General features: G+C 33.2%; 2 protein-coding genes across 8 annotated transcripts in view; one reads left to right on the plus strand and one right to left on the minus strand.

Annotated features, from left to right (window-relative positions):
* LOC105338994 (uncharacterized) overlaps positions 1–21,843 on the minus strand; it is a 26,404-nt gene extending 4,561 nt beyond the window's left edge. The window contains exons 1-51 of one of the 7 annotated variants that reach the window (XM_011444351.4): positions 21,603–21,843; positions 21,413–21,475; positions 21,046–21,259; positions 20,856–20,952; positions 20,620–20,758; positions 20,406–20,457; positions 20,171–20,255; positions 19,979–19,990; positions 19,156–19,378; positions 18,593–18,768; positions 18,167–18,308; positions 17,952–18,066; positions 17,793–17,866; positions 17,648–17,680; positions 17,460–17,546; positions 16,463–16,522; positions 15,984–16,066; positions 15,241–15,714; positions 14,814–14,996; positions 14,335–14,609; positions 13,759–13,907; positions 13,481–13,598; positions 13,194–13,278; positions 13,010–13,111; positions 12,598–12,655; positions 12,426–12,489; positions 11,239–11,391; positions 10,884–10,961; positions 10,553–10,714; positions 10,357–10,444; positions 10,114–10,209; positions 9,900–9,937; positions 9,655–9,801; positions 9,123–9,243; positions 8,914–9,020; positions 8,543–8,740; positions 8,207–8,320; positions 7,858–7,971; positions 7,652–7,745; positions 7,462–7,536; positions 7,293–7,345; positions 6,812–6,856; positions 5,505–5,595; positions 4,760–4,894; positions 4,416–4,430; positions 1,952–2,095; positions 1,705–1,815; positions 1,379–1,494; positions 1,115–1,253; positions 257–316; positions 34–167 (exon numbers count right to left, since the gene is read on the minus strand). In XM_011444351.4, the coding sequence (XP_011442653.3) occupies positions 34–167; positions 257–316; positions 1,115–1,253; positions 1,379–1,494; positions 1,705–1,815; positions 1,952–2,095; positions 4,416–4,430; positions 4,760–4,894; positions 5,505–5,595; positions 6,812–6,856; positions 7,293–7,345; positions 7,462–7,536; positions 7,652–7,745; positions 7,858–7,971; positions 8,207–8,320; positions 8,543–8,740; positions 8,914–9,020; positions 9,123–9,243; positions 9,655–9,801; positions 9,900–9,937; positions 10,114–10,209; positions 10,357–10,444; positions 10,553–10,714; positions 10,884–10,961; positions 11,239–11,391; positions 12,426–12,489; positions 12,598–12,655; positions 13,010–13,111; positions 13,194–13,278; positions 13,481–13,598; positions 13,759–13,907; positions 14,335–14,609; positions 14,814–14,996; positions 15,241–15,714; positions 15,984–16,066; positions 16,463–16,522; positions 17,460–17,546; positions 17,648–17,680; positions 17,793–17,866; positions 17,952–18,066; positions 18,167–18,308; positions 18,593–18,768; positions 19,156–19,378; positions 19,979–19,990; positions 20,171–20,255; positions 20,406–20,457; positions 20,620–20,758; positions 20,856–20,952; positions 21,046–21,259; positions 21,413–21,422 (5,738 nt within the window). In that variant the 5' untranslated portion in view covers positions 21,423–21,475; positions 21,603–21,843. The remainder of the gene's footprint in view (positions 1–33; positions 168–256; positions 317–1,114; positions 1,254–1,378; positions 1,495–1,704; positions 1,816–1,951; positions 2,096–4,415; positions 4,431–4,759; positions 4,895–5,504; positions 5,596–6,811; positions 6,857–7,292; positions 7,346–7,461; positions 7,537–7,651; positions 7,746–7,857; positions 7,972–8,206; positions 8,321–8,542; positions 8,741–8,913; positions 9,021–9,122; positions 9,244–9,654; positions 9,802–9,899; positions 9,938–10,113; positions 10,210–10,356; positions 10,445–10,552; positions 10,715–10,883; positions 10,962–11,238; positions 11,392–12,425; positions 12,490–12,597; positions 12,656–13,009; positions 13,112–13,193; positions 13,279–13,480; positions 13,599–13,758; positions 13,908–14,334; positions 14,610–14,813; positions 14,997–15,240; positions 15,715–15,983; positions 16,067–16,462; positions 16,523–17,459; positions 17,547–17,647; positions 17,681–17,792; positions 17,867–17,951; positions 18,067–18,166; positions 18,309–18,592; positions 18,769–19,155; positions 19,379–19,978; positions 19,991–20,170; positions 20,256–20,405; positions 20,458–20,619; positions 20,759–20,855; positions 20,953–21,045; positions 21,260–21,412; positions 21,476–21,602) is intronic. The other 6 variants (XM_066076821.1, XM_066076824.1, XM_066076823.1 and 3 more) reach the window with 6 other exon arrangements.
* Positions 21,844–22,025: 182 nt separating this feature from the next.
* Positions 22,026–26,664, plus strand: LOC105323890 (large ribosomal subunit protein bL28m). Its single transcript, XM_011422965.4, has 7 exons — positions 22,026–22,178; positions 23,768–23,927; positions 24,144–24,269; positions 24,481–24,622; positions 24,941–25,084; positions 25,526–25,664; positions 26,526–26,664. Exons 1-7 carry the CDS (start codon positions 22,106–22,108, stop codon positions 26,654–26,656), a joined length of 915 nt encoding a protein of 304 aa, XP_011421267.3. The 5' UTR covers positions 22,026–22,105; the 3' UTR covers positions 26,657–26,664.
* The last annotated feature ends 255 nt before the right edge of the window (positions 26,665–26,919 follow it).

A 26,919-nucleotide genomic window follows, 5' to 3' on the forward strand; every position in this document is an offset into this window, starting at 1 on the left:
ACTTCTTTAACATGATATCTGATGGCCACTCACTTGTGGTAGCAGAGACCCAGTGTATGGAGAATTCTGTAGTTCTGCGGGTCTAGTTTAGCAGCCATCTTAAAGTCATAGAGTGCATTGGTGTAATCCTTCTGGGAGAAGTACAGCAAACCTCGGTTGATCAAGACCTACAAGTCAGAAATTCCAGTCTCAAAAAGCAATATCCAATAAAGTCGAAATGTCATGTACTACCATCATAAACAGATGAAATATAAACCTTTGTTCGGAGTCTGTTGTCATCTCCAAGTAGCAGCACTATACCATAGTCTTTCAGAGACTGAAATAAAAAGAATGCTTTCAAGTCAATTAATTTGTACATTGTATTTAAAAGACATGTAATAAGAAAAAAATTACTGAATGCTCTAGCAAACTTGCAAATTTACTTTTTGATAGGACTCTTCTTTTATCCAAACTCACTGGGATATTTAAAGCCACTTAGATACTGTATACAGGGTTATCTTTGCCCCGTTTTATTTCTTGCAAACGGTTTTGCCGCGTCTTAAATTCGCCCAGACACACTTGTGTATTAAAGAGATAAAGTGGAACATAGGAATTCGCCCATTTTTAAATTTGCCCGCTGACAACAAGGGCGAAAGGGGCAAAAATAAAACGGGGGCGAATATTTCCCTGGATACACAATTATTTTCTTTAAGTGAAATGCTGATTAGGCAAAATCATGAATAAAGCTTAATGGGTTTCCCTGCAAAATTCCTACCAATTCCTAGAAAAAGTTCATGGTAGTAATAAATTCTGATGTAACAAATTGATTTTGGGAGATCCATAGAGAATAATTACAAAATTTACATGTATTATAATGAATTGTTTTTAAAGTCCCAAAATGAAAAATATCAATTGACCTCCAGAATCTCCACTAAGAGTTTTATTATAGATCTCCGCCATGGTTGAATTTTTGTGGAGAGAGAGAGAGAGAGAGAGAGAGAGAGAGAGACAATGAGAGAGAGAGAGAGAGAGAGAGAGAGAGAGAGAGAGAGAGAGAGAGAGAGAGAGAGAGAGAGAGAGAGCTTAATGGTTGTTATTTTTACCACATTTAATAACATTATTGCTGAAAACCCACCTTATGGTAATTTTTCTTCTCCTGGTAACAGACAGCTCTGTTGAAGAATGCCAGGTCACATGTACTGTCTATTCCGATGGCAATGTCAAGGTCACGGATGGCAAGGTCATAGGCCTTGATATGATACTTGAGTGCCCCTCTGTAATCAATTATCAAATACAGTCAGCGTGCTTAATGTGGTAAACAGATTAATTCATGCTATATAAATGATCTTCAAAATCAAACAATAAAATTACATAATAAGACTATATGCAATATATGTACCTGTAAAGGTAAGCCCGAACACTGCGGGGCTGGAGCTTGGTGGCCTCATTGCAGTTCAGAATAGCCTTAGTGTAATTCTTCTTCATGCCGTAATAACATGCTCGGCTAAGGTATGCCTACAAGAAGATCAACAATGTTAAAATTGGGTTGTTTTAAAAAAATTACTTCCAAATCCATGTGTCAACATTTTAGATATGCACAGAGCTTAAGTTTCATGCGGTATTACAATAAGCAACAAGTTTTATGGATTGATGAAAGATCAGCCAACAAATACAACAACTATAGTAGTGCTAGCAACTATGCTAAAAATGACTTTATTTACTTACCTGGAATATTCTAGGGTTGATGGCTAGAGCCCTGTTGAAGTCTTGGATTCCTTCTCTACTCAAGCCTCGGCTGCTGAGCTTCATCTTAGCCACACCTCTTTGATACAGAGCCTGCCAAATACACACAATTTAAAATATAAAATTGAAAGTGCATGTACACAAAAACTCAATATCTCTTACTTCTTTCAGTTGGTGTTTAATTATGCAATTATTAATTTATAAGTAGATGTATTTGAGTACATCTTACCTGAGCATAGTTGGGGTTGATTTTGACTGCTGAGGTAAAAGCATCTTTTGCTTCATGATAACCTTTCAACTCGATGTGGCACATACCAATCAGGAAATGACACTCAGAAGCCTCCATTGGCCAAGGTTCTCGTCTCCATGGTTTCTACAGCATTATAAATATAATACATTAGTTTCATGGGTGCATCGAACCAACAATACAATAAGCAATACCCATAACATTAAGTATCTTAATTTCTCCCATACAGATTTCTCCTGATTCATTTTTATATGTTTTCAATCTTTTCACATCAAACATTATTACTTGGCTTTGAACAGAGACTATAACTGAAAACTTGAGTTTTAATGGATCAAATAAACAAAAATAAAGCTCACTCGGGATACAAAGCATTTACCAGTATTGCTGCAACTTATTGCTAAGCTACAAGAAAATTTAATATGCCTGAAATACCGTACTGAATTGTAACTCTGTTTATAAATACATGTAATAAACTATCATACAGTATTTATTCGGATGTTGGTACTTATAGCAAGTGTCTCACTTCAAAAACTTTATTAAACTGTAGTAGGTACATGTATTTTCAGACTGAAATATTACATAACTATCAATCATTATAGACACACATCAACACTAAATTCATTTACCTTCACTCTAAAACACTTAGGATAATTAAGCTACATTAATACAGTACATGGCGTGGACTGATCAAATCATAAATATCACTGTAAATTGGACATATAAGTTAAAACTTTTTGGTTTGTGTGTTGGTATCTATATCAGGAAGTTAAACAAATACATTCTCAACATTACAAACTACGACAAATGTTAACACAAACTACTTTCAAACTGCCTTTTGGATTGGATAACATTATTACATGTACACCATTATTACCGTAAATTACAGTTGAAATGTGTAAACTGTAACACAGATAACTGTACCAATCTTTACAGGAACAGTTACAGTAACTGTAAACTGATCAAGCGTCACTGTCAGACCTATACTGGTATGTTGTTACATGTGGTACTCTCTCACATACTATCTTGCTTACAAATTAATTGGTTTAATCTAACTGTAGATACACATTACTGCAAGTGAAATGCATACTGTAATTGCAATATGCATGAGTAATTGTAGCATAATGCATGCATCATGGATGGAACATAGATTGATATATGTATAATTGGAAACTGTACATACAAAATGTACAATTTTTATATATCTTATGTGTAATGATGACCATAATTAATGTACTGAAAGTCAATATAGATACTCAACTGGTACATGTTTTATTGAGCTTGTAAATTTTGATTACGTCTCATTTGTGGATGTAACTGTCATCAGTAGTACATACAAAGTGGCATGTATATATGCACATACAAGTTGAACATACACTTAAGATATGAAGCAAACTTGTAAATATGTTAGTGGTATTCTTAATCATAACACAGTCATATTGGTACGTGTAAAATACATAAATAACATGTATATGTAACAAACATACATTTTGTCGAATACAGTCAAAATTCGTTATCTCGAACTGGATGGGACTATTTTAAAACTTCGAGATATCCAAGTTTTCAAGATATTGAGGGTTAAATACTTTAAAAAATAAGTGGTTGGGACTTACAAATCACTTGGACATAAAAATTGTATTCGAGATATCAGTGTTCGAGATATCAAAGTTCAACTGTATTTTCATTCATTACTGACTGACTGTAAAACTGTAACATATGTAGCCATTCTATATGTAACTGCTAAAAAAATGAATGAATATATATTGGACCCTGGCCATGCATCAACAAGCTTCAGAATTCATGCCTTCACACATCACCAACCCTGTCATTCACCCATAGCCATTGATAATTAGCCAACAAGCTTCAAACACACTGAAATGCTGTGATGTTTCATTTTTTGTTTCAACAGGTCTGGTGTCACATGCAGGTACATCAATGTTAATGTCTTCATTATCAATTTAAAATTACAATATGTTAATAAAAAAATGTTGCAAAAAGGAAAAAAAGATTTTTCTTGAAAATAAAACCAAATTTAAAGATAATTTTTTTTGTCAGTAAATTTGTAGGAAAATCAATACATGGATTAAAAGAAATTTTTTAAAACAAAGTTTATAGAGAAATACATTAAACAAAAATTGATTAATAAGAGATTCAATATTCTGCTTTAAAAGATTATCAAAAACATGTTAAATGGAATTTGCATTGCAAGATGTACATGTTAAATAATATTCAATAAGTTAAATCAGTCATCAAAGCATTAGTCAGCATAAATGTTAAAAATACAAAATAGACCACATTAGAATACCAACTGACTAAACTAAATGTATATAGATTATATACGTTATGGGTTCATAGTATGAAGCATCGATACATTTAGCCATAAATAAACTACAGACTTGGCCCAAAGTTCCCATAGATTATACTTCCATGGTTCTGTACATTGCCTTACCCCATTGCTATCTCGCTGATTAGGAAAAAATTTAAATCATTTATACAGAGCATGAAATACAACAAGTTTTACCCTGATACCTTAAATTGCCATCTTGTTAAAACTTTCAAAGACTAGTAATTCTCCCATTCATTGTTAATAACATGTAGATTATTGGTTTAAAATTTCACAGTTAACAGTGTTATATTAATAAAACAATTTAACCATTCCCACAGGTGTTACTACATTGGTACAAAAACATAATTATTATTATGATTAACATAAACATTCAGAAATTTTCCCTCTTAATACATCATAATGTAAGTTACGACAACCACAAAGATTACAGATTTACAGAAACTTACATATAGCTGTAGAGCTCTGTCAAAGCTGGTGATGGCGTCTTTAAATACCTTGGCCTTCATCTGAGTTTTGCCTAGAAGCATGAACAATGGCGGAACTGGTTTTACTCGTGTCGCAGCGTTGAGAGCTTCTATGGCCTGCAAGAGATCAAAACGATTGGCAGAAAGACTTTATTTCCAATTTACAGTCATAGAATTATTATTGAATAGTCACTGCTTAAATGTGCCAAAACTTGAGTGATATCTCGATCCCTTTAAACAACCATCACTGTGGATGTCATGCAATTGAATACTGAGTATTGGAGCAACATAATGTGTAAAGATAAAAATTGTCGTAGGGTACTGTAAATTTATAATTAAACGCGAGGAATTAATATCTGCTTAAAATTGTGAGAAGCACATCTCCCAAATTTTTTTAAATCTCATTTTTTTTTGGACAGTATTAAAATAATTTGAATAATGAAAAAAACTTAGGCATTCGCAATTTTATATTCCCGCAATTTGAAGCAAAACCATCGCATCCCAGAATTTGGTTCTCGCGTAAAAAAAATCTACAGTAAGATTATCATTATGTGAATTTTGTTAAGTCAAATAGTAATGTACGTGAGGATGATTTATTTTTGCGGAGGTTTAATTGCAAATATTTCCACCTGGCAGATATTTTTACAATTAAAGTACCAGTACATTTAATGGTTATATGTATATTGAACATTAATTCATTTTGTTTCATCCATCACAATGAACTGACCTTGTTATAATTCTTCAGGAAGGACTGTACCACTGCTTGCTGTGTGGGCATCTCTCCCAGAGAGGAGTTGGAGCTCATCTCTGAAGCATGTCTGTGGGGGAGATAAAATGAAGGCAGGAATTACTCAACAGGTTAAACCAGAGGATAGTACAGAATGTTATATTGTTACAATAGCAGACACAACACTCAGTCACCTCACAGCGAAATCTCTTTGAAAGCAGACTAGAATCATGCAGAAAAATGAATCTAAAATGATGAATTTTTATACATAAACATATATTTGGATAAACATGACTGTCGTTGGTTGTTGCCTAGTAACTGTAATGTATTTTATCTTAACTGCATCATCTCAACAGGAACAAATACCGGTATTCATAAATCTTTGTATTTTGAATTTATTTTATTTTTTCAAAACGTAAAATAAATGTTTTTGATCATGTACACTTTGCAAGTTTAAAAAAAACATATGTAGTACAGTATGTCATGAAAGCAGATTTAATTCGGTGCATTAGTTAAGGTACAGACCATGTTATAAGAATTAAGGGGGAATTTAGGGGGAGATGTTTAATGTATATATACAGTGAAACTTCTGTAGAAGAAAGATTAGATCTTATTGTTAGTATTAAAATACAATGTATATTTGCAATCTTTAGAACACACATTTGATTAGTATTAACTCATTAGTAACAGTAATGAACTGTCAACAAACTGTTTTATTGTCAAGATTCAAGCCACCCACTGCAGGATACAGACAGGATAAGAAATCAGATGAGGCTCACAGAGTTCCTATAACCCATCCCCAACCCCACTGTCCAGGACATGGACCTTAAAATCTTTCAAACCCCTTCCCTTATTTTAATATGATTTAAAACCTCCTTTAGAACTTGACTTTAAATCATTCCCATTTAAAGAAATTGTCCACCGCTTCTCAATCTACCACTATTTTTATCCAGATGCAAAATTTCTTGCATCGTCGGAACCCATGGATTTTTCTATCCGTTACACTGCTTTCAACAGCAGTGTAACGGATAGAAAACCTGTGGGTTCCGACCATGAATTTCTTAATGATCACTCCAAACTTTAAACTTGTTGACTGCTTTACATACGGTATTTTCAAACTTATTTTCATCAATAAAATATTAAAGGATGGATTTAGGTGAACTTGGAATATAAAAAGAATAATTATCTCCCCCCCCCCCCACCTCCTTTTCATAAGAGTACAAAATGCATAAAGCTGGAGTGACACAGAATCTGAAACAGAGAGTGACACAGGGACAGAGTGTGATAGGTAACAGGTGCTCCCATACCGTGCCATCGAATCTTTTTTGGCTTGCCTGCCTAGTTCAAACATCCTGATCAAAATATTCAAATACAGTCACAACACTGAAGCGGAATATCATGTCAATCAACATTGCTTTGGACTGATAGCAACAACATAAATCATTAAACGTTTACAAGCATAAAAAAAAATAGTTAATGGACATCTACAAACATGCTGAAAATCTCATTAGCAAGTTGATATTTTTGATAATGACTAATGAATTTCAAAATGAGTGGATATTTAAACAACTTGCAATGATCTATACATGCTTATGATTATGATCAACTAATACATGTTTGTAATCTTCTAAATTTGTACAAAAGTCTCATAAATGTAAATATTGTAATTAAATAAAGACATGCATATTTACGATAAGTATCTGTCAAAAACATATCTCCATAATGTGAATTACAAGAACAAATTTTCAGATACTGTTTGATTGAATGAAAAAAATAAAGGTTCCTTACTTAACACAGAAAGCGGCCATCTCCAGATTTCCTAGCTCCAGCACTAACTGACCCTGTAAAAAACAAGGAATCGCATACAATGGGCGTTCAACTTCTTAATGTGAAACTAATGTTCAAAATAATTCAGACTGTATTGCTATCTGAACTTAATATATCATAAAATATTTACCCTGTACATATAGTAATGGTGGACATCTGGACGTAGATGTATAGCTCTCGTAAAGTCTTTTAATGCAGCACGCAGCTGAAATTTGATAAAAAAAAAATAACATATGAAAATAAAGTTGCAGTGTTCATACATGTAAATCGTAATTTTTCAAAAGGTTTGAACACATTTGCTGCATTACTTCTGTACTCACATCATGTATCTTGTGATATGCTTCCCCACGACAGACGTATGCCCTCACATACGTAGGATCCACCTTGATGCCTGCAGTAAACTTCTTGATGGCTCTGAAGAAATGTAAAACGCATTTCATATTGATTATGACATAGAAAAACTTCAAGGCAATTAAGCAGTAGTTTTGAAAGATACCACTTGTCAATATTTCTCCATTGGTCTTACCTGTGATAATTCTCGTAATGGTTCATGTAAATAAGACCTAGATTCACATGAGCACAAGCAATATCCTTGTTTAGTTTGAGCACACTTTCAAAATCTGGGATAGCATCTTCAAACCTATGAAATACCAAAGCGTACTGGTACATATGTAAGATAATAATACTCTCAGTCAAGACAACAAGGAAAAAATGGAAAAATGGAAACATGCAATCAATAGTGAAATCTCACAAAAACTCTTTTCTGCATTTTTACTCAAATATAGTTCATGTACAATGCTGGATTGTAGACTAAATAAATTGACAGGAATAAGAGGTGTATGTAATTCAACTATCAGCTTGAGGTACAAGTGTACCTGTTCATGGAATTGTACAGGATGCCTCGATGAAGGTAAGACATGACGTTGTCATCATTGTCGTTGATGAGGAGGGAGACACTGTAGTCATGTAGAGCTTGCTTTGGATGAGCCCTGTCAAAACATTATTTCAATCATTGCTTAGAACTACCATACATATATATATAGCAAACAAAGTACCCACATATTTCATTAAGGACATGTTTGCAGTACATGTATAGATATTAAGTTTGTTGCAAGAATGGATGCTCAGTACAGTAATATCTGTGTAAATTGGTGTTAATCCTTACAGATAATTTTCTCTGTTTCCAGTAACATTTGCAGTAAAGGTCTTACTTTCTAAGAATACAGGCCCTGTAAAAGAATGCCTGCCAGCTCTTGGGGTCTAAATGAATAGCTGCTGACAAGTCTTCTACTGCAGCGTTCCACTGGTTTTGCTCTGCTAGGGCGCGACCTCGATACATGCGAGCCATAGAGTTCAAAGGGTCAACCCTCAGAAGGTCTGTGAAGTCTTGAATGGCTGTATTCCAATTTCTATTCATCAAAAACATCAAATTGGTACAACAAAAATCAAATAGGTAATAAATCCAAATAATGCGAACGCCTTAATTAATATGAGATGGTATAAAAAGTCTGTGGAACTTCCTATTACCTTTAAAGCAATTTAAGCAAGTTTAAAAGAGAACAACTGGATCTTGAATACATACTTCTGTTGGAAATAATACATGGCATGCTTTAAAATGGCATCAGTTCTGGTTGGGAGAATCTTCTTGCACATCATGAAGTCATCCAAAGCCAATGGCATCTTGTCAGTCTACAAATATATGGAAAAATATTACAGATAAGTTTGAAGAACAATATAAATGCTACTGGTATTGACAGGCGTGCAGCAAAAGTTATGAAATCAGCTACTAACCTTTTCATACATGGCTGCTCTTTGGAAGTAAGCTTCATGGTCTCTGGGATTTAGCTTGATGGCCATGGAGTAGTTGATTATTGCATCATTGGGATTATTCTCCTTCCTCAATATCTCTGCCCTGGAAGAGTAAAATCATGGCTTATTAAATTGATAAAAATTTCTTATGATCAAATTTCATTTAATATTTTATTTACAAAACTGCAAAAAAAACCTAATTTATTTCTGAGTACATGTAAATATCTCTAAATTTTGACCTAAAGATCCCCTTTCTCTCCCTACCACAATAAGAGTACTGTAGATTCCTTATTTTACGCGAGTACTTAATTCCATGATTCAATCATTTTTCATCAAATTGCAAGAACATAAAATCGTGAATGCTGAATTTTTATCATAGTTTCATGTAGGATACATGTGTCCAAAAAATAAAAGTGAGATTTTAAAATTTGCGAAATGTGCTTCTCGCAATTATAAGTATATATTTATTCCTAGCGTTTAATTAGGAATCTACAGTATATATTTTTAGTCTTACATGGATCTGTATGCCCCGCCATGCTTGTTGTTGTACTTAAGGATGAAGGTCAGGTCAGCCTTGGCCTGTTGTTTCTGGTCCTTCAGCAGATACAGAAGATGTCGGTGCCAGTAGGCATCCAGAAGCAGGGGCTCCATCTTGATGGCCCTGTGTGGGTAAACTAGTTGTGTTAATTCACAGCTGAATGGTAATCACAAAAAGACATGCTGTTTAAAGTATGGAGTTTAAAAAACAGTTGTACTTACAGATCAAGGTCTATCTGGGCTGCTTTTATCATTCCAACCTTTAAAAAAAACACCACTGCATGAATATTATGTCTCTAGAAAAGTTGAAAATGTGTTCTGGCAACAATAAACATTGTAGCTTAATACAAACTACAATTATGTTTATTGTTCATGATACATGATATTGCTATTGGAATAGTTTACCTCTGAACAAATAATAATTGTACACTTGTACCTTTCTGTAGAGAGCTCCTCTTCTACAAAGGTCAAACGCTTTTGGTTTCCCCATTGCAATTTGACCAGTTAATTTCTGAATCTCTTCGTGGATTATCTAAAATGGAATACAATATCTTAACTAACCATCAGCTAAACAGACATGTATAAATACCAATAAAATGCTTTCATCATACTACGTTATGCACTATGTAATAGTTACTAGTATTATTATATGCCGTATTTAGTTTAGATATGTCTTTACCTGGTGAAGCTCAATATTTTGCTCTGAATCGTCCAGTGGTTCAATCTCACTCAAGGCATCAGAGATATAGCTGCTCAAAGAGTCTTTCCTATATTTACAAAGAAACACACACTTATGCATAGAAGCTTTAATTGTTAAATTGACAAAACTCTTTAGAACTGGCTCTACTTACTTATCATTGAATACAAATGTTTACCTTTTCTTTTCCTTCTCCTTCTCTTCACGTGTTTGGGACACAGGTTCATCTGGCTGGTACTCAGGTTCCTCATCCTCAGACTCGGAGGGAGTAGGGGGGAACACCTGGTCAAACCAGCCATTCCACATATCTCGCACCCACTCCCTGGGGACACAGTCGTTGCTGTTTAATCATAAAAGAGTAAAACTATGTATTCTAGTAAAAAAGACCAAGAACAATTTGTTTCAATAAGAATCTTAATTATCAAAGTTTTTCCTCTTTGCAGCAGTATAGATGAGCATAAAACACTATATTTTTAAGAAAATTGAAGATTTTTGTAATAAAAACTTACGGCATTTTCTTGATTTTTGTGAAGGAATCAAAATCCAAAAGGTTCGGCAGGCTGAGACGAGATCCTTGTCTCACTTTCCTGTTTATGTACACAAATCCATGTAATTATTGCTGTATTAAAGGATATTTGAACAAAACTTTAAAGGCTAAATGCACTGGATGCAGTGAAATGTTTTTATTGTGAATATGATTTTTCAAGATATTTGAGAATTTAAGATAAAGCAATAAAAATACATATCAAATAAACAGTGATTGAGATTTCCAACTCACTTTGACATACCAACAGTACCTGAGACGTCGATGTCCGAGATACCGACGTCCAACAGTATATTATTCAGAATTAGAGGAGTACTTACGAGGACACCCTCAGTTCCCTCTCCACAGGAGGAACAATTTTGAGCATGGAGTTAGAGCGCTCAATAGGTTTAGGAGGTGCTCGGAGGAACTTCTCAATCTGTTCTAGTCTCTCCATCGAGATTGGGGCTTTGCGTTTCGACTTCTTTTTTCCTCTATAGAAAAATTGAGAAATAACAAGTGGTAAAGGAGGTAAAAGTTTATATTCAATGGTTTCACATACGTAGAGCCTAGCCGGTACATATATTTGAAATATGAACAAAACACTTTTTATTTACCAGGAGAAATTTTATCTTATAATTGATCATGATGATTCTGATATTTAATCAAATTTGACCAGTATGTGCAATACTTCCAAGAGTAATTGTAAACAACTGCCATGTATCTCTCACTTCAGTTGCATCAAACATTAAAGCAGCTGAAGCATAAAGAGATTATCAAAAATCCACATCAAGTGCAAAAACAAGAAAAGAACCCGGAAGCAGAAAACCAGAACAAAATTTTTTACATGAAAATAGAATTAATGCAACTATAATATCCTTAAACCTCATCAGATAGGTCCCTAATATAAGATTCTTTTTTTATTAACAATTAAGGTACTTACACCAGGTAAAAACATCAAACCACTTTGTGCATTAATTTTTGCAGTTTAATTCTAAATTCACCCTTGGACATGATCCATTTAAAAACATCATGTTGTGTTGGTGAATAAATTTCAGATCATTAGTAAACCAACAGAGAAACATCCCTTTCTTAGAAAGACCCATTCTCAAACAAGTGGCTATGCAAACATACATACTTACAATCTAGATTTTCTACAAAGTTTGTTTAATAAGAAAAACAGTTAACAAAAAAAATGTGTTAAACTTTATATTGTACAGAATATCCATTATTTCTCTGACATATTGTAAAAGAAAAAATACCATTCACTGTGGTTTTGATTGATATTACCATGTTTACAGTAAAAAAAAAAAAAAAAAAAAGACTTTTCCAAATTTTCCTAATCAAAACCACTGTTAACTGTGTAAACTTTAAAACATAGGGAATATAACTTTTTTAAAGAATTAAAAATGTACATTCAATTTAATTAAAATAAGATCTTTTATTTGTCAAAGCAGATCAAAGATCTGATTTTAATCATATTTACTGTAAACTTAGTTACTGAAAATAATGCAAGTCACTCTCTTACTTTTTGGGAAGGATGACATATGCCCTGCCTGCCTGAAGCGCAAGTTCTGCTGGTGTAGGCTCATCTACAAACAAGGGCAAGAATTTCATGAATTGATTTGCTAAAATAATAATGTGCAAATTTTCTGTAGAAAAACAAAGCAGCCCTTTGAAGAATTGTAAATGATCGTCACCTTTCATTTTTGGTTCCTCTTTATATGTCTCCGCCCTCTCTTCTGCTATCTTCTCTTGCTGTAAAATTTAAATAAGAAAACCATGAAACAATTCAGAGAAGTTTTTTCATAATAATAAATGCAGCTTTAAACTGTACTAAAATATTCATGTATGTTCATTTTCTTTCTGCTGTGAACACGTTCCATCTTTAAAAATATCTCCACCTTAGACTATTTGATTACCCGTAATCCCATTTGAAGTCTTATTTTTACACATCGCATTGTTTCCCTAATTACTTGCAACTTTCATTTCAGTGTTTTTTGATATCTCATTTTCATGACTTTGTAACCTGTAACTTTCACTGATATTTTTTGTACATTTAGCTGTTTTCCTATCATTGCCACCAACTGCTACTGAGCATTTTGAAATTACCTGTAATTGCCATTCAAGTCTACTCTCTTCCTCTTTTTCTTTTGCTTCTAATAACTTCTTGTTTAGTTTCATTTGCCTGACATTGGATTTTTGAGTGGAAATCTGTAACACACAGTTATATACCATTAGACAAGTAGTACAATCACCTTGATCTGTATCAAGTTTGACTGGTTCTGTGGCTCACCTCCTCCATGGCTGCATTGTAATCCTGAGGAACCAGTAAAGTGTCGTCCAACCCCTTACTGAGCCCCAAAGTTGATGTGCTTCTTCTATTCATGTCAAATTTAAGATTATATTAGACAAATGTTTATATATTTTTTATAGTATAATTTAGACTAGTTTCCATTTAAAAACTATAAATATTAAAAATGTGGAAAATTGTTCAAAATGTAAATATTATTCTAATATTGATTTAACAAGTAACTTGCATGTATAAAAGACTTTCACCATCTTGTTGAAGAAACCTCGTACCTTATTGGAACAAATACAGGGAATATCTCGTTATCTGTCATTTCAGTCATCCTTTGGAGTACAGGAGTAACTGGTGCTTCTTTAGTCTCAGCATCAGGGGGAGGGGGTGGGGGAGCAGCTACAGTGAAGACAATTTGACGGATATACTCTTAACAGGTATCTTATCATTCATTGTAGATTTAAATTATAAACTGCGAGAATAACTACTGCATAAAAAGCAATCAGTTCTTCATAAAATCAGTTTAATAAACTTCTGAGAAATTCTGATGATTAACTACCTTGATCGAGTTTGTCTTGTTCTTCCTTTAACAATTTTCTTTTTTCATATGGGTAGATTTTCCCATCTTTGATGTCATCCTCCCTCTGCTTTGCTGCTTTCACAAAATCTGTTAGATCTTCCATTGAGGTACTCTTGTGATACAAAAGTCTGTAGGAACACATTAAAAGTTTTATTCCTTCGTGTTTTAAAGTACACGTAATTGTTTATATAGATACTAATTTTTGAGTTACAGTAAATTCAACATCATCAGCTCTAAAACATGTAACTTTCCAAATAAATGTACATTTTACCCAGTAAATGAGCACACAATTTGATGGTTTACATGTAACTTTCCAAATACATGTACATTTCACCCAGTGAATGAGCACACAGTTTGATGGTTTACATGTAACTTTCCATATACATGTACATTTTACCCAGTGAATGAACACACAGTTTGATGGTTTACATGTAACTTTCCATATACATGTACATTTCACCCAGTGAATGAGCACACAGTTTGATGGTTTACATGTAACTTTCCAAATACATGCATATTTCACCAAGTAAATAAGAACACAGTTCATTTGTTTACCTGTAAATTTCCTGGTATCTCTCTTCAGCAGAATCCACCATCTCCATTTCTTCCTCCTCTTCAGAGCTCTCCTCCATCTCCTCCATCTGCCTCGTGGCTGCCACTTCCTGTGGATCCATTCCGAGCGAGGCCGGCTGGTAGTCTGGGAACAAAACATCCTTGACCCTGGCAGGCTGCACGTCAAATTTGGGCGGAGCTGGTGTCCAGTAAAGGCGAGATTCATCAGACAGGACTGACATTTTTGTTCCTTCAACTGACACTGGAGCAATGTTAAACTGGAAAAGTAAATTCAATTTTATATCAACTGGAAAAGTAAATTCAATTTTATCTCAACATTTTCAAAAGAAAAATGGAATTGTAAAAATGTGGTTTTGTTTTACTAATATTCATTTAAAAGTACATGTACATCCAAAAAATTGAAGGTTTTCCAAAATTCTTGTGCATATCTTTGAACTGAAGCAAAAGTTGGAATTCATTACCACTTCATTGGCCTTTTGCTGCCAGTCCTCCAGAGTTTCCTCTGTATCTTTCTTTGTCTCCTCGAGGACTCGTCTAGCAGCCATTGCAAGTCTCTTCTCCTCGGCCTCCTGAGCGGCTGTAGAATCAGAGTACACTGAGGCTTCATCCTCCTGTATCTCCTTCTCCTCAAATCCTCCTACATACTGAAATTACAGAAATAACAAAATCTGTGTCTTTTTAGAAAGCATGTTACAACAAAATTATTCAAGTTTTAGTAATTTACAGATTATCGTACATGTACAGAAATCACAAAAATCACAATTCTAGCTTCTTAAAAAAAAATTTCATTTTAAACAGCTTAACTGTGCAAAATGGGATATGATCATGATCAATTTTTTTTAATACAAACTCATTATCATTATCATGTTATCATGTCTAATATCTTACTCGAGCTGGTTGTTGTCCCGAATCAAACTTGCTGGGAGTGTGGTATTTCCTGCCCAAGTTTTTGTACTCATTAGGTAGCTGATAGTCATCGTTGACTGTACAGAAATGGTGGACACGTTTCATCGGCTTCTTTTCTTCCTCCTCTATCTCTGGTAGCTGGTACTTAGAGGGGGTGATAGGTTTCCAGGTGGACAGGAAGGACACAGCATCAGAAAACACAGTCATTTTGTTGGTCACTGGTCCCTGAGCCGGCTGTCTGCTCAACAGGTCCAAGTTTTTACCCTGGACACTGACAATATCCTCACAAGTAGCCTCAGGAGGAGCCATGAGGTCCTCCCAGGCTTGTTTAATGTCTACCAGTTCTTCCTCTTCTCCCTCCTCTGATGAGGAATCGTCCTCAGCTCCTCCTAAATCTGTGAGGTGGAGAGAGGGCACCTCTGCTGGCAGAGATTGAGGTTCAGCAATAGCAGGTGCCTACAACAGGAAGAGAAAATAATCAGAACGGGCTTTAGCATAAATAATTCAATTTAACATGTTAAAGCTTGTTTATTAAAATGGACATAGACTAGGATGGTCCTTTTTTCCTTTTTTAAAGCTTAAATTCAAACTTTTAGGGACATTGTGCAAGTATATGTATCTGTTAAACTGAATCTTACTCCTAAAACACAGCATAAGTTCCCTAAATATTTGAATGTTAACTGATTGAGTTTCTGGGTCGGCCATTACTTGTACCCATATATTACCTCAGGTTCCTCCTCCCCCGTCTTAGCCTCAGAAGTCAGGTCCTCACTGGGAAGTTTCTCCTCTCGCTCCTCCAGCTCCAAGGCTAAAAATGATGTCCATATAACATTAAAATTCTAAAAAAAAGTTTAGTAAAGTTGTCTTTTTTACTTAGTTTGTAAAAATATAGCAGAACTGCAAGAATGTTGGTACATGTATTATATCTCAAACGGTATGCTAGGTATAAATTTTCCTGTTCTAGGAACATGCATAAACACAAGTCTTAAAAAATCCTCAAGCGAGGATATTAAATACTTGTTTAAAAGTAGCCTATTTTACTTGAATTCAGGCTTAAAATCAAATATTAGAACAAGAAAATTATTTTATAGGGGGAAAAATTCATTGTCATTTGCAAGTGAGTAAATTCAAGGGGTTGAGCCAAGTCTGAAATAACTAAAAGATATCACAGAGATTAAGAAATTTAATTAAGAATACAGCTAACCTTCATCCTCGAACTCCTCATCTTCTGGAATATCAGCTGGCACGTCAATGTCTTTTTTATCTGTTTTTGAAATAAGTAATGTTTTGATAAAAGGTATAAAAATATTTCACCTCTTCATTCTATTACCAGTGTAGTTGTCTTCCTTGTAGAAAGATATTACCAAGACTCTCAAGTTTTAAGGATTGTAATTAAATTCCCGTATCTAAGAGCTACATATAAATAAACTCATTGGTTTATCGGTCTATAAATACATGTATATAAAAATTAAAAAAAATTATTTAAAAAAAAAATTAATCTACTCTTAGATTTTCAACAGAAGAATTTTCAAAATTAATCAATAGCTTTAGACATAATTCATTTGCAGGATACAAGTTCTTGGATGAACACAGAGGTTTCTAATCAAAATCAGGTAATGTAACTTGATGCTATATATTTATGGTATCAAATGTAAGTAAGTCATACCAGATTTCACAACAAACAATTAGATTAAATTCAAAGACTCATGTTAAAATCTTATCACTGGAATAATATATCACACTTTTAAAACTCTTAGAATGTTAAAGAAAAACCAGGAGAAGGACCAATACAGTTTTTTTCAACACATGCATTTCTTATACCTTAAAATCCCAATTCATTATTCAATTGTTAAATGATAATCATAATGTTAGATCATATTAGTGAACTCATTGGAAAATAATAATTTAATGTACATCATCAATTATCTTAAGTACTGTAAATGTGTTTAAAAAAATTATCAGGGTATTTTACTTTTTTTTGTGAATGTGGTTAAACAAAAAAGGATGGTCATATTACTCATATAAACATATTTTGTTTTATCATGCGATAATTATTTGGATTCATTCATAGGTTCTAGTTAGAATATTGTGATTAAGGGTGGCATGGCTAAAAAAAAGAACCACGGAACATGCACATGATTATTCTGGGTGAGGAGGTCGTTAGTGGGCGGGTAAGTCATCAACAGCGGACTCTTAATTACCATCCTGATCTTCACCGCTCGGTGAAGAGCCATCTCCCGGTAGTGGCGTGTGCGGAGTACTGCGAGCCTCGGATCCAATTTCAGAATCTAATCATTTAGTCACAATCAAATATGACTTTTATATAAATATAACAAATGGCAAGGAGAAAAAAGTAACAGAATTATCTATAAAGGGAGACAACTCCTACCTCTTTTTGAATCCATTGGATCACTTCCATCACCTGAAATAATAAAGTATAGCAGATTTAAATTGTCAGTAACTTTTAATCTGATAAAAATATTTATTGATTACAGAATTAAGGAGGATTAAATCATTTTCCTGCCATCACTTACTTAGAACAGCACTAGCCCTGGACATAACTCGGTCCATAATCTCCTGGATTTTTCTGTCTGCATCAGACACCTGGCTGTAAAAGAGGATATGTTCATGACTTTACATTAAATTTTTACTTTATAGTGTCTTATCTTTCCATTTTATTGTGCTGTACTTACGTGCGGGCCCCTGAGCTCTGGGCCCTCAGTGAGGCGATGATTTCGTCCACTGACCGCTCGGAGCGGGGGCGGGGCTTCCCATCTGTCTCCTCCTCCTCCTTACTCTTCAGTTTTTCTGTACCAACAAAAATTATAATTTATTACTGATCTTAATCTCTTAATAAGTGCTTTTTTCACAATGAGATATCTATGAATATTTTTTATTTTCATTGTACCTTGTGCCTTTTTGTCTTTACTGCTACTTTTTTTCCCTTCCTTTTTCCGTGGAGATTTCTTGCCCTGAATCTTCCACATGGGCTCTGCTCCTGGCTTGGCTATCTTTTTAGCCTCCTCCAGCAAATCTTTTGTGGACTTACTCTAACAAAATATAAAATAAATATAATGTAAAGTTTTCCTTTGCTTTTAAAATCATCTTACAATGTGGAAGTGCAGAAACAAGATGAAAAAACTAAAAAAAACAAAGTATAAGACTAAAATATTTTAATGAAATCATGAACATATAAAGTCGATTTATTCAGATTTTTTATATCAACATGTTCAAATTTAATTATTTAGCACATGGACTATATTAGGAAATACATTGAATGTCATGTAAAAATGAAGGATGGTTTTCTGTAATAATGATGATGAAAGTGACATACAGATACTGCACTTGAGGCTCTCCTGCCTTCCTCCTTTGCCTCCTGATGACTGACAGCTGTCTGAAGATCATCATCAATACCAGCAATGGCCTCGTCATAACGACTGTACACATTCTCATCAGGCAACAAGTTGTTTTCACTTTTTAATGAGGTGGCTATGCTGAGAGAACTTTCCACTGCAAACAATTACAAAAAAATGCTTAATATGAACAATGTGAAAAATGTTTTAAACCTAAGTTTATTAATGTTCTTGAATTAGAGCTTCTTAATTAACCAGCACCAAGACTAACTTTTTAGACTGAGAAATCATTTTCATTTGGTGTTTGGGTGGGAAACTTCTTTAGATAAATTGTTTTATACATGTATTTATAATTTTGGAGGGAAAATAATTTCCTGGCTAGATGTCTCCTCTATCATAAGCTGTCTCATTACACAATCTCATGACTTAGGGGTATAGTCATACAATCCATTAAGATTCCAACAAATTAACAAAGATTCCAAGTAAATATGAATCCTGTAAACTTTATAATGCCATCAAAATTTTGAGCGTGAAAGTTGCATACCAGCTCTCCTGCGAGTCTTCCTGAGAGAAGAGGTTGGAACAATAGGCTTGGGTCTCTCTTTAAATGCCACTCTTTGAAGTGTCCCCTCCGACATCAATATAGCTGGTTTCTTTTCTGTTTCTTCATTCTGGTCAAGGTCCTCCTCTCTTTCAGTTTGCATTGGCGAATCTCTTGGGGTTCCCCGATCAGAGGTCAGGGGGGTGAAGCCCCGCATCTTATTCGCCTGCAGAGGATAGTTAACTTTTTTAAATTATCATTTTAATAGTCTTCAAGTTTCCAAACTAGGCTTAAGTGGAGAGTAACAGTACGTAAAAGTTGCTCTAATTGCTTATTCCATGGTAAAAATATATTCAAATTAATGATGGCATACATGCAATTAATACATTTGGAATACATAACAAAAACAGTTTAGTGTTAAATAATGGTTATTGTTATAAAAAAAAAAATCACTCATTAATATTGTTAAGAATATCAGGACCATTTACAAGAATATATTTATTATTTTTTATTGCTTCAAAATGTGTTAAGATAATATTCAAGCCATTTATTGGTACATGTATCCCTTTCCAAACATCAGTTACTGGTATGTGATGCAGTCCAATATGAAACATGGATTGCAATGAATAATTTCATTCCAACTTCGTTGGTGCAAAATTATGCATGATGATGCTGATATGGTGGTTTATATGTCAGACAAACAAATTAATGTATTGCAGCATTAATTCAATTTTAAATTATTGTATTAATCAACAAACAAATTCAAACACATGCCATGGCCAAATACATGGATCTTCTGGAATCAAACTGAACAATATATGCTTACCGGTGAGTTAACCTGTTTATACGAAATTCAAAATCAACATAGAACACATAAACACAAAATTAAAAAAATGTTTTTTAAATTTCCTTGTATGTCAGTTCATACCAGTATATCAAAAACGTTTATTATTCTTTATATGGTAATACATGTATCACATGAAGCTTATTGTTTAAAGCTAAAAATGGGTTTACCAACCTGCATCATCTGTTCTAAAGCAGAGTCCTCTGTCGTCAGAGCAGGTTTTCCTTCCATAATCACTTTAAGGCCAGGTACAGTGACACTATACAATCACAAAAACATTACCGATTTATATCAAAGTTATTCTAAATAATAAAACATGTTAAACTTACTATCCTAAATTAGCCCAAACAATTCTTTTTTCAATGAATCACATACATGAAAAGCTTTCAAATTCATAAAGTATTGTTACCTGGACCTAGATGGCAATACCCCAATTGACGAAACTTTTGGCTTTTTCAAGTCTGTATAGAACAATAATAAAATACTAATAAGAAAAAGGAAATAATTGTTTTTAATAGTTTATCACCAATTTTATGTCTAAAGTAAAAATTTCAAAATTTACATATTTTATGTTTCAATTACCAAAACTTGTATTAAGAAAATCAATTTGCCATTTTACATACCATCTGTGGTGATTGTTGTTTCTTTTGAAAATGGGAGTTTCCGTGAATGTACACTGGCAATCCTTTGATCCACATTTTGAGATTTGTCAAGAGGATTATAAGGTGGCTCTACCACTGGTTTTAACATAAACTTTGGCTCCTGTTATTTAAATATTCATATATGTAGTTAGAAGATATCATATTTACTTTGGTGTTAAATCTGTGTACGAAAATTAGAAGTAGGTATTTAGTTGTACCTTTTTTGCTTCTTTTGAGGGACTTTCTTCATGAAACACAGGTTCTGTTTTTCTCTTTTCTGTACGCCTCTCTGGTACAAAAGCTGGTTGGAGCTTCCTGTGATATAAATAGTTGTTCCAATCATTAATTATCTGCTTTTAAATTAGATAAAAACTTTCTTAAAACAAAATATAGGATCATAACTCTTACCTTGAAGTAACTATTTCATCACTTTGGGGAAAATTCAGTCTTTCCTCTCTTTTAACAGCGATTTCATTCAGAGATTTTTTAGCCATGTCATCCAATTCTTTTCGGAGTGTAAGCTCCACTTGCCGATTTGTTCCAAATCTAAAGGAACCACTTCCATTTTTGTTGCTAGGATGCAACTCTCCTCCAGGCATGATTGTGTCTTTAAAATGTAGCTCTGAAATGACAACAGTTTACTTGAGATTTCTCTATATTATTCTTCACATAAGTTTGATATAGAAGAAAACCCACCTCAGTCTGAATTGCTTAAAAAGTTATTATCTCTTTGATGAATGCGTTTAAACTTGTGATACACATATTAAACACAGACCTAAAATCATCTACAAAAACCATGCAAAAGGCAAAAGATCAACATTGTCATTGGGCCTCTGTACTGAAATAAAAATACGAAAAAAGAATTTACAAGAAATCTACCACTTGTCACAACTTTCAATTATAGACATGTATTAACTATTGACAAAATGCTCTTGCAATCAACAAAAGATAATTTATTAACTTACCTGATTATAAGGGAGTTTAATTTCAATTTTGGGGGATTTTATTCCCTCCTTATTAGACTTGGTCCGCCATATTGTTTACAAGGTGGTTGACAACAAGATGCATTTGACTCTATAACTAATTTAGAAGAGTTTTTATGGTCAAAGCAAACGTAGAAGCATGACAGAATACATTTAATCCAGTAATCTAATTAACTTAGTAACCTATTTCTCTTGATTTGTGATTTCAGTCAGTTTTTACACTTGCAAATAAAGAATTAGATAGTTTGTACCTTACCATTTCGTACTTTTTTAAGTTAAAAAAAATAAAAGCTGAATACTAAAAGACCATCCAATATTCTAAATATATAACAGCCGTTAATAAAACATTAACCATCAATTAATTAATCTGGCGAGCACGTAAAATAAGTTCAGTAGTCGATGTACAAGGTACTTTACAATCAAAGATGGCTGCGCCCTGTTGAATTTATATCTCATGAGATTATAGTTACATTTCATATCCTAAAATGAGTGCTTCACGTAGAGCGACTTACATTCTACGGAATAATCGTGTTAAGAATATGAAACTACGTAGGACAAGTAAGCATTTTTTTTTATCTAGAGTATGTGACCTGTATGGTTTCATTATCCCGCATTATCTCTGTTAGCAAGGTTATTGAAATGTCTTCATAATCAGATAAATCGTAATTTGTTTGATGAATAATTCTGTGAATTGATAGGAAGACACATTTACAATACATTCATTATTTGATTCTTACATGTCCGTTGTAATTAAGATTAAACAACACTGCGAAATATATTACATGTACTATCAAAATTTTATAACAGTTAAACGTAAATTAATTCAAAAGATGTATGTTGGTAATAGCAACTCAATTGTATCATAGTTTTTCTTACAGTGACATTCCTTATGACGTCGACTTTACTATTCCTTATTTTTCATTTAGGTCTACCCTAGTTTCAAGCATCTTCGTTAGCCAAGGGTTTCTGATGCGCACTCTCCTAAATAAACCCTTGACTTATCGTGCTATCAAAAGTTGGTGTTTGATTGGGGCTTCTCAAACCGTTCGACCAATCAAAAGGATGCAAAATATATCTGATTTATTCGACAATGTTTTTGCACTGTTTATTCACGAGTGTCTCTTGCACTCATAGCTTATTAATAAAACCCTTATTAAATATTTTTCTAGTCTTTCTGTTTGAGCCTTCATGATACATGTAGCTTGCAATGGAGAAATAACATGTACAACATAATCTGTGCATCAAAAGAGGTATGCACTCAGAGACGAAGGATTTACTGCTCCCAGTCTTACAACCTTTGAATTAATTTGATATGTCACATTTAACAATATTCCTATTTATTGAATACTGGGCATTAAAACGTTCTTTCAACTTGTCAGTATCAATGTCTATGGAGGCTGCCATTACTGCACCAGTGACGGTTAAAGTACAGCATCTTTCATCATTTGGCTGATTTATAAATAGGCTTGAAGATCATGTGACGAAAATAAAATCCCAACTATTGATAGCATGATACGCCAAGGGTTTGTGAGGAGCGATGCGGATCAGAAACCCTTGGCTAGCGAAGATGAGTTTCGAGTAAAGATTTCAATAATCAAGATTATTTCACCAAACTTATACTGAAGGAAATTAGAAAAAAACAAACTTAGTTTTAGTTTTGAAATAAATTTTTTTGTAAATTTTAGAAGGTGTCACACTTGCATTCATTGAGATTTCTAAAACATACACTACAAGATTAGACAATCTTACTCTTAATGTGATTAGCATTTGGCCTTGATTTTCGGAGTAAAACAAGTCATATACATACACAAATTTCTTGCCTAAAAATGTTAGATATAGAATAGATTTCACTACACTGAGGGTAAATTATCAGGTTATTCATGCTTCGCACACTTTTTTAATGTTGATTTATTTAAATAATTTCTTTTATTCATAGCACCTTGGTGCTAGCATAACTTCAGATACTGTAGATTAAAGTCAAACTTGAAAGTATTTCTGATGGACATAAAGAAATATCAAAAGTTGTTTTAGTAGATTTTTTATAAAAGATTTACATATTCTTTGTAAAGATATTCTGCTTGATATTTTCAGAGTACCTGGTATGCACAGTTCATGATGCATCATATATTTTATATTTTTTAATGTAGAAAATGCAGCTTATAGTTATTCCTGGAATGAAGAAGGGGAGAAAATGCTTCCGGAACATTACAAGAAGAGATGCCTAGAATTTATGAGCAAGGAACCAACATCAGTTCATTATATACCCTCAACAGGCACCTTTGGAATTCATAAAAATACCAAATTACCGTATGTACAGTTAGATAATATTAGAAAATATATTTTTTTATTTTATAAGGGGGGGGGGGCCTGTTATCTTTGCTACTGCCCAATTCAATAACTTGGTACCAGTAGTTTTAATTTAGACAAGTGTTGGAGTTTTTATTTTCATTTTAGTCAAATATGAATTTTCTTGTTTATATAAAGGTTTATATTGGAGTTAATATACCGATAATTTCATTGCAGAAATAAGATTCAGAATGTCCCAATTCCTGTTTTGTACCCACAAGATGCCAATAAAGGACTCTGGGGAGGAGAGGGCTATATACTGGGCTACAAAATGGACAAGAGTCATCTCAGAATGAAAAACAGGTCAGTTTATGCACACATAATGTTGCAGGACTAATTTTGAATTTTATATACAAATGTGTCTTCAATGTATTTTCACTATATACAAGCTCAAGTATATGTAGACACAATTTTCTGTTATTTGGAAACTTTTGTGCAAAAACATGTACATGTATATACAATTGTATGTGACTGTGTAAAATATAATGTTTAAGTGTATTTACTTTCATGACAGGCTCCCTAAGATATGGAAACCATTTATTTCAAAGCGAGCGGTGTACAGCGAGATATTGGACAAATGGTTCGAAATTCCAATGACAATGCGAGTTTTAGACTTGATTGATGAATGTCATGGCTTTGATAATTATATACTTAAAGTAAGTATTACTATTTCTTGAAAAGTTTGTCTAAATAAAATTGTTCTGTTGTTTTCATGTGTCCAGTATACAGCCTTATTCCAAAAGACAAATATATTTATGTTTGTGTAAATTTTTCTAATTGGAATGACATTCTCATTTTTATTTTATTTTTGAACAAACAAATTTTTTTTTACCATTTATTATGATGTTCTGTTTATATGACAAGTCATTCAATTCAAATGATAATTTTCCCAATCTTCCCAGCAGACATAATTTACTTTGTTATGTTTAGAATTACATTATATTATATACTTATTTTATATTTCTTTTCTTTAGACACATGAACGTGATTTAAACTCCTTACTTGCAATGAAACTTCGAAGAGAGATGTTATTAGCTCTTGCCAACAAAACATGTTACCCAGATGACAAAGATAAACAGGAAAAGATCATACATAAATACCATGAGTTCATAATCCCAGTGAGTAAAGACTTTTACTTATCATTCAAACATTGATAATGAGATATCTGTATCTATGAGTGGGAACTTCAATATATATCCAAGTTCACTTTACTTATGGTAATTTATAGTAAGTACCCCATATTAACTGCTATTTATTATTCAGTCATAATGTTACCCCTATAAGTACTTTAATACCTATTCTACCTGTCAATAGCATCTGTGCTCACTATAATGATTATTTACTGGTATATGTACTGTTACTTTTTGACTTCCACATGTCATTCACTCAACTAAGCTGAAAATTTTTTTGAGACGTGTGCAATAGCCTTATTGTTATTTATATCTTTTCATTGCCATGATCTAGTTCTATAATTTCTAATGTATATGTTGATATTTAACTTTACAAACACTCACTTATATTGACCTGATTTAATTTTGATGAATTCTGACCAATCACAGGCAGAGGAGGCTGAGTGGGTGGGGCTGACCATTACAGAGGCCCTGCATAAAGCCTGGAGGAACAGGAGGAATCTCCCACAAAACCGACCCAAACCACTGAAAGAGGTGTATGAAGAACGGCTAGTTCTAAAACTCCATTGTAAGTGACAATTTACTTCAGGCGGTTGTACCATATTTTTTATTGTATGATACACAGTCCTGTCCAACTTTCATTTTTATATATTATGGAACATTAAGAAAGGTTAAAAATAATGCACTAGCATGGCAGTGTCCATTCAATATGGATTACATAAAATTTGTAGACTTTACACTGGAGATTCCGTATTTTACGCAAGTCACTAATTCTGCAATTCTGCCGTTTTGTGTCAAATTGCAAGAAAATAAATTTGAGAGCTGAAATTTTTATATGTAACTTCTATACGATTCCTCATGTTTAATTAGGAATCTACAGTATATTACCAAACCATGCAGTCAAACTTGAGGACATATCACATGTCAAAAAACTTGCTTTCCTCTCTATCTTTTCATTTCCATATGTAAATGTGATACACATGTAAGGGTGCATTGTACCTATTCAAGTGTGTAATTGAAAAAAAAATCAAAAAGTGAGTTTTCTTATCAAATGACTTAAATAGAAATTTAAGAAGTACCGGTATATATTTACAGATTTTAAAAACCTATCCAATCATTTCATCACATGTGATAAATTTACTAATACATGTAGATAGGTAAACTTAAAAAAATGTCCAAGACAATTCAATCAGAGACCATGCAAAGTCCTACCTTAGCCAAATGTCGTTAAAATTAGGGTACCCATCCCAAAAATTGGCACATTCTAAATATGTATTGAAAAAAAAATAATTCATAAAATGTCATGTTGAAACATAAAATACAAGTTACAAAAGTTGGCCCCCATAAATTTAGGTAATTCTACAGAATTGAAATGACAATGAGACAGAGTCTGCTTCTAAATTGTTTTTAATGTTTCCATGCTTTTTAGTAAAGAAAGAGAACCAGTGGGAGGCAATAATGGAGGATTCAGACCGGGAGAAACCACAAGAGGAAAAACTGCCATCATTGATACAGAAACTGAACCCGTTCTCAGCCTATAACAAAAATAAAAAACAATAGAAATGTCATACATTTTTATCAAATTATTTTTATGGTGTTGTTTTATTAATAGAGAAAAAGTCAGTTGTTGCAAAATATTTCAAAAGAATTGGAAATTGAGGTTACTCATGCATGTAAATTGAACTTCATAGTGTTGGGAATGAGTGAATTCATTCGTTTTGAAATGTTTTAGGAAGAATACTTTTTTATGAAATGTTTAGTTAATTTTAAATTTATATCATAATTTTGATGGTTAGCTTTAAAGACAATAGATCTGATCATAT

This window comes from Magallana gigas, chromosome 2 (genome assembly GCF_963853765.1).
Source record: "Magallana gigas chromosome 2, xbMagGiga1.1, whole genome shotgun sequence".
NCBI lineage: Eukaryota > Metazoa > Mollusca > Bivalvia > Ostreida > Ostreidae > Magallana > Magallana gigas.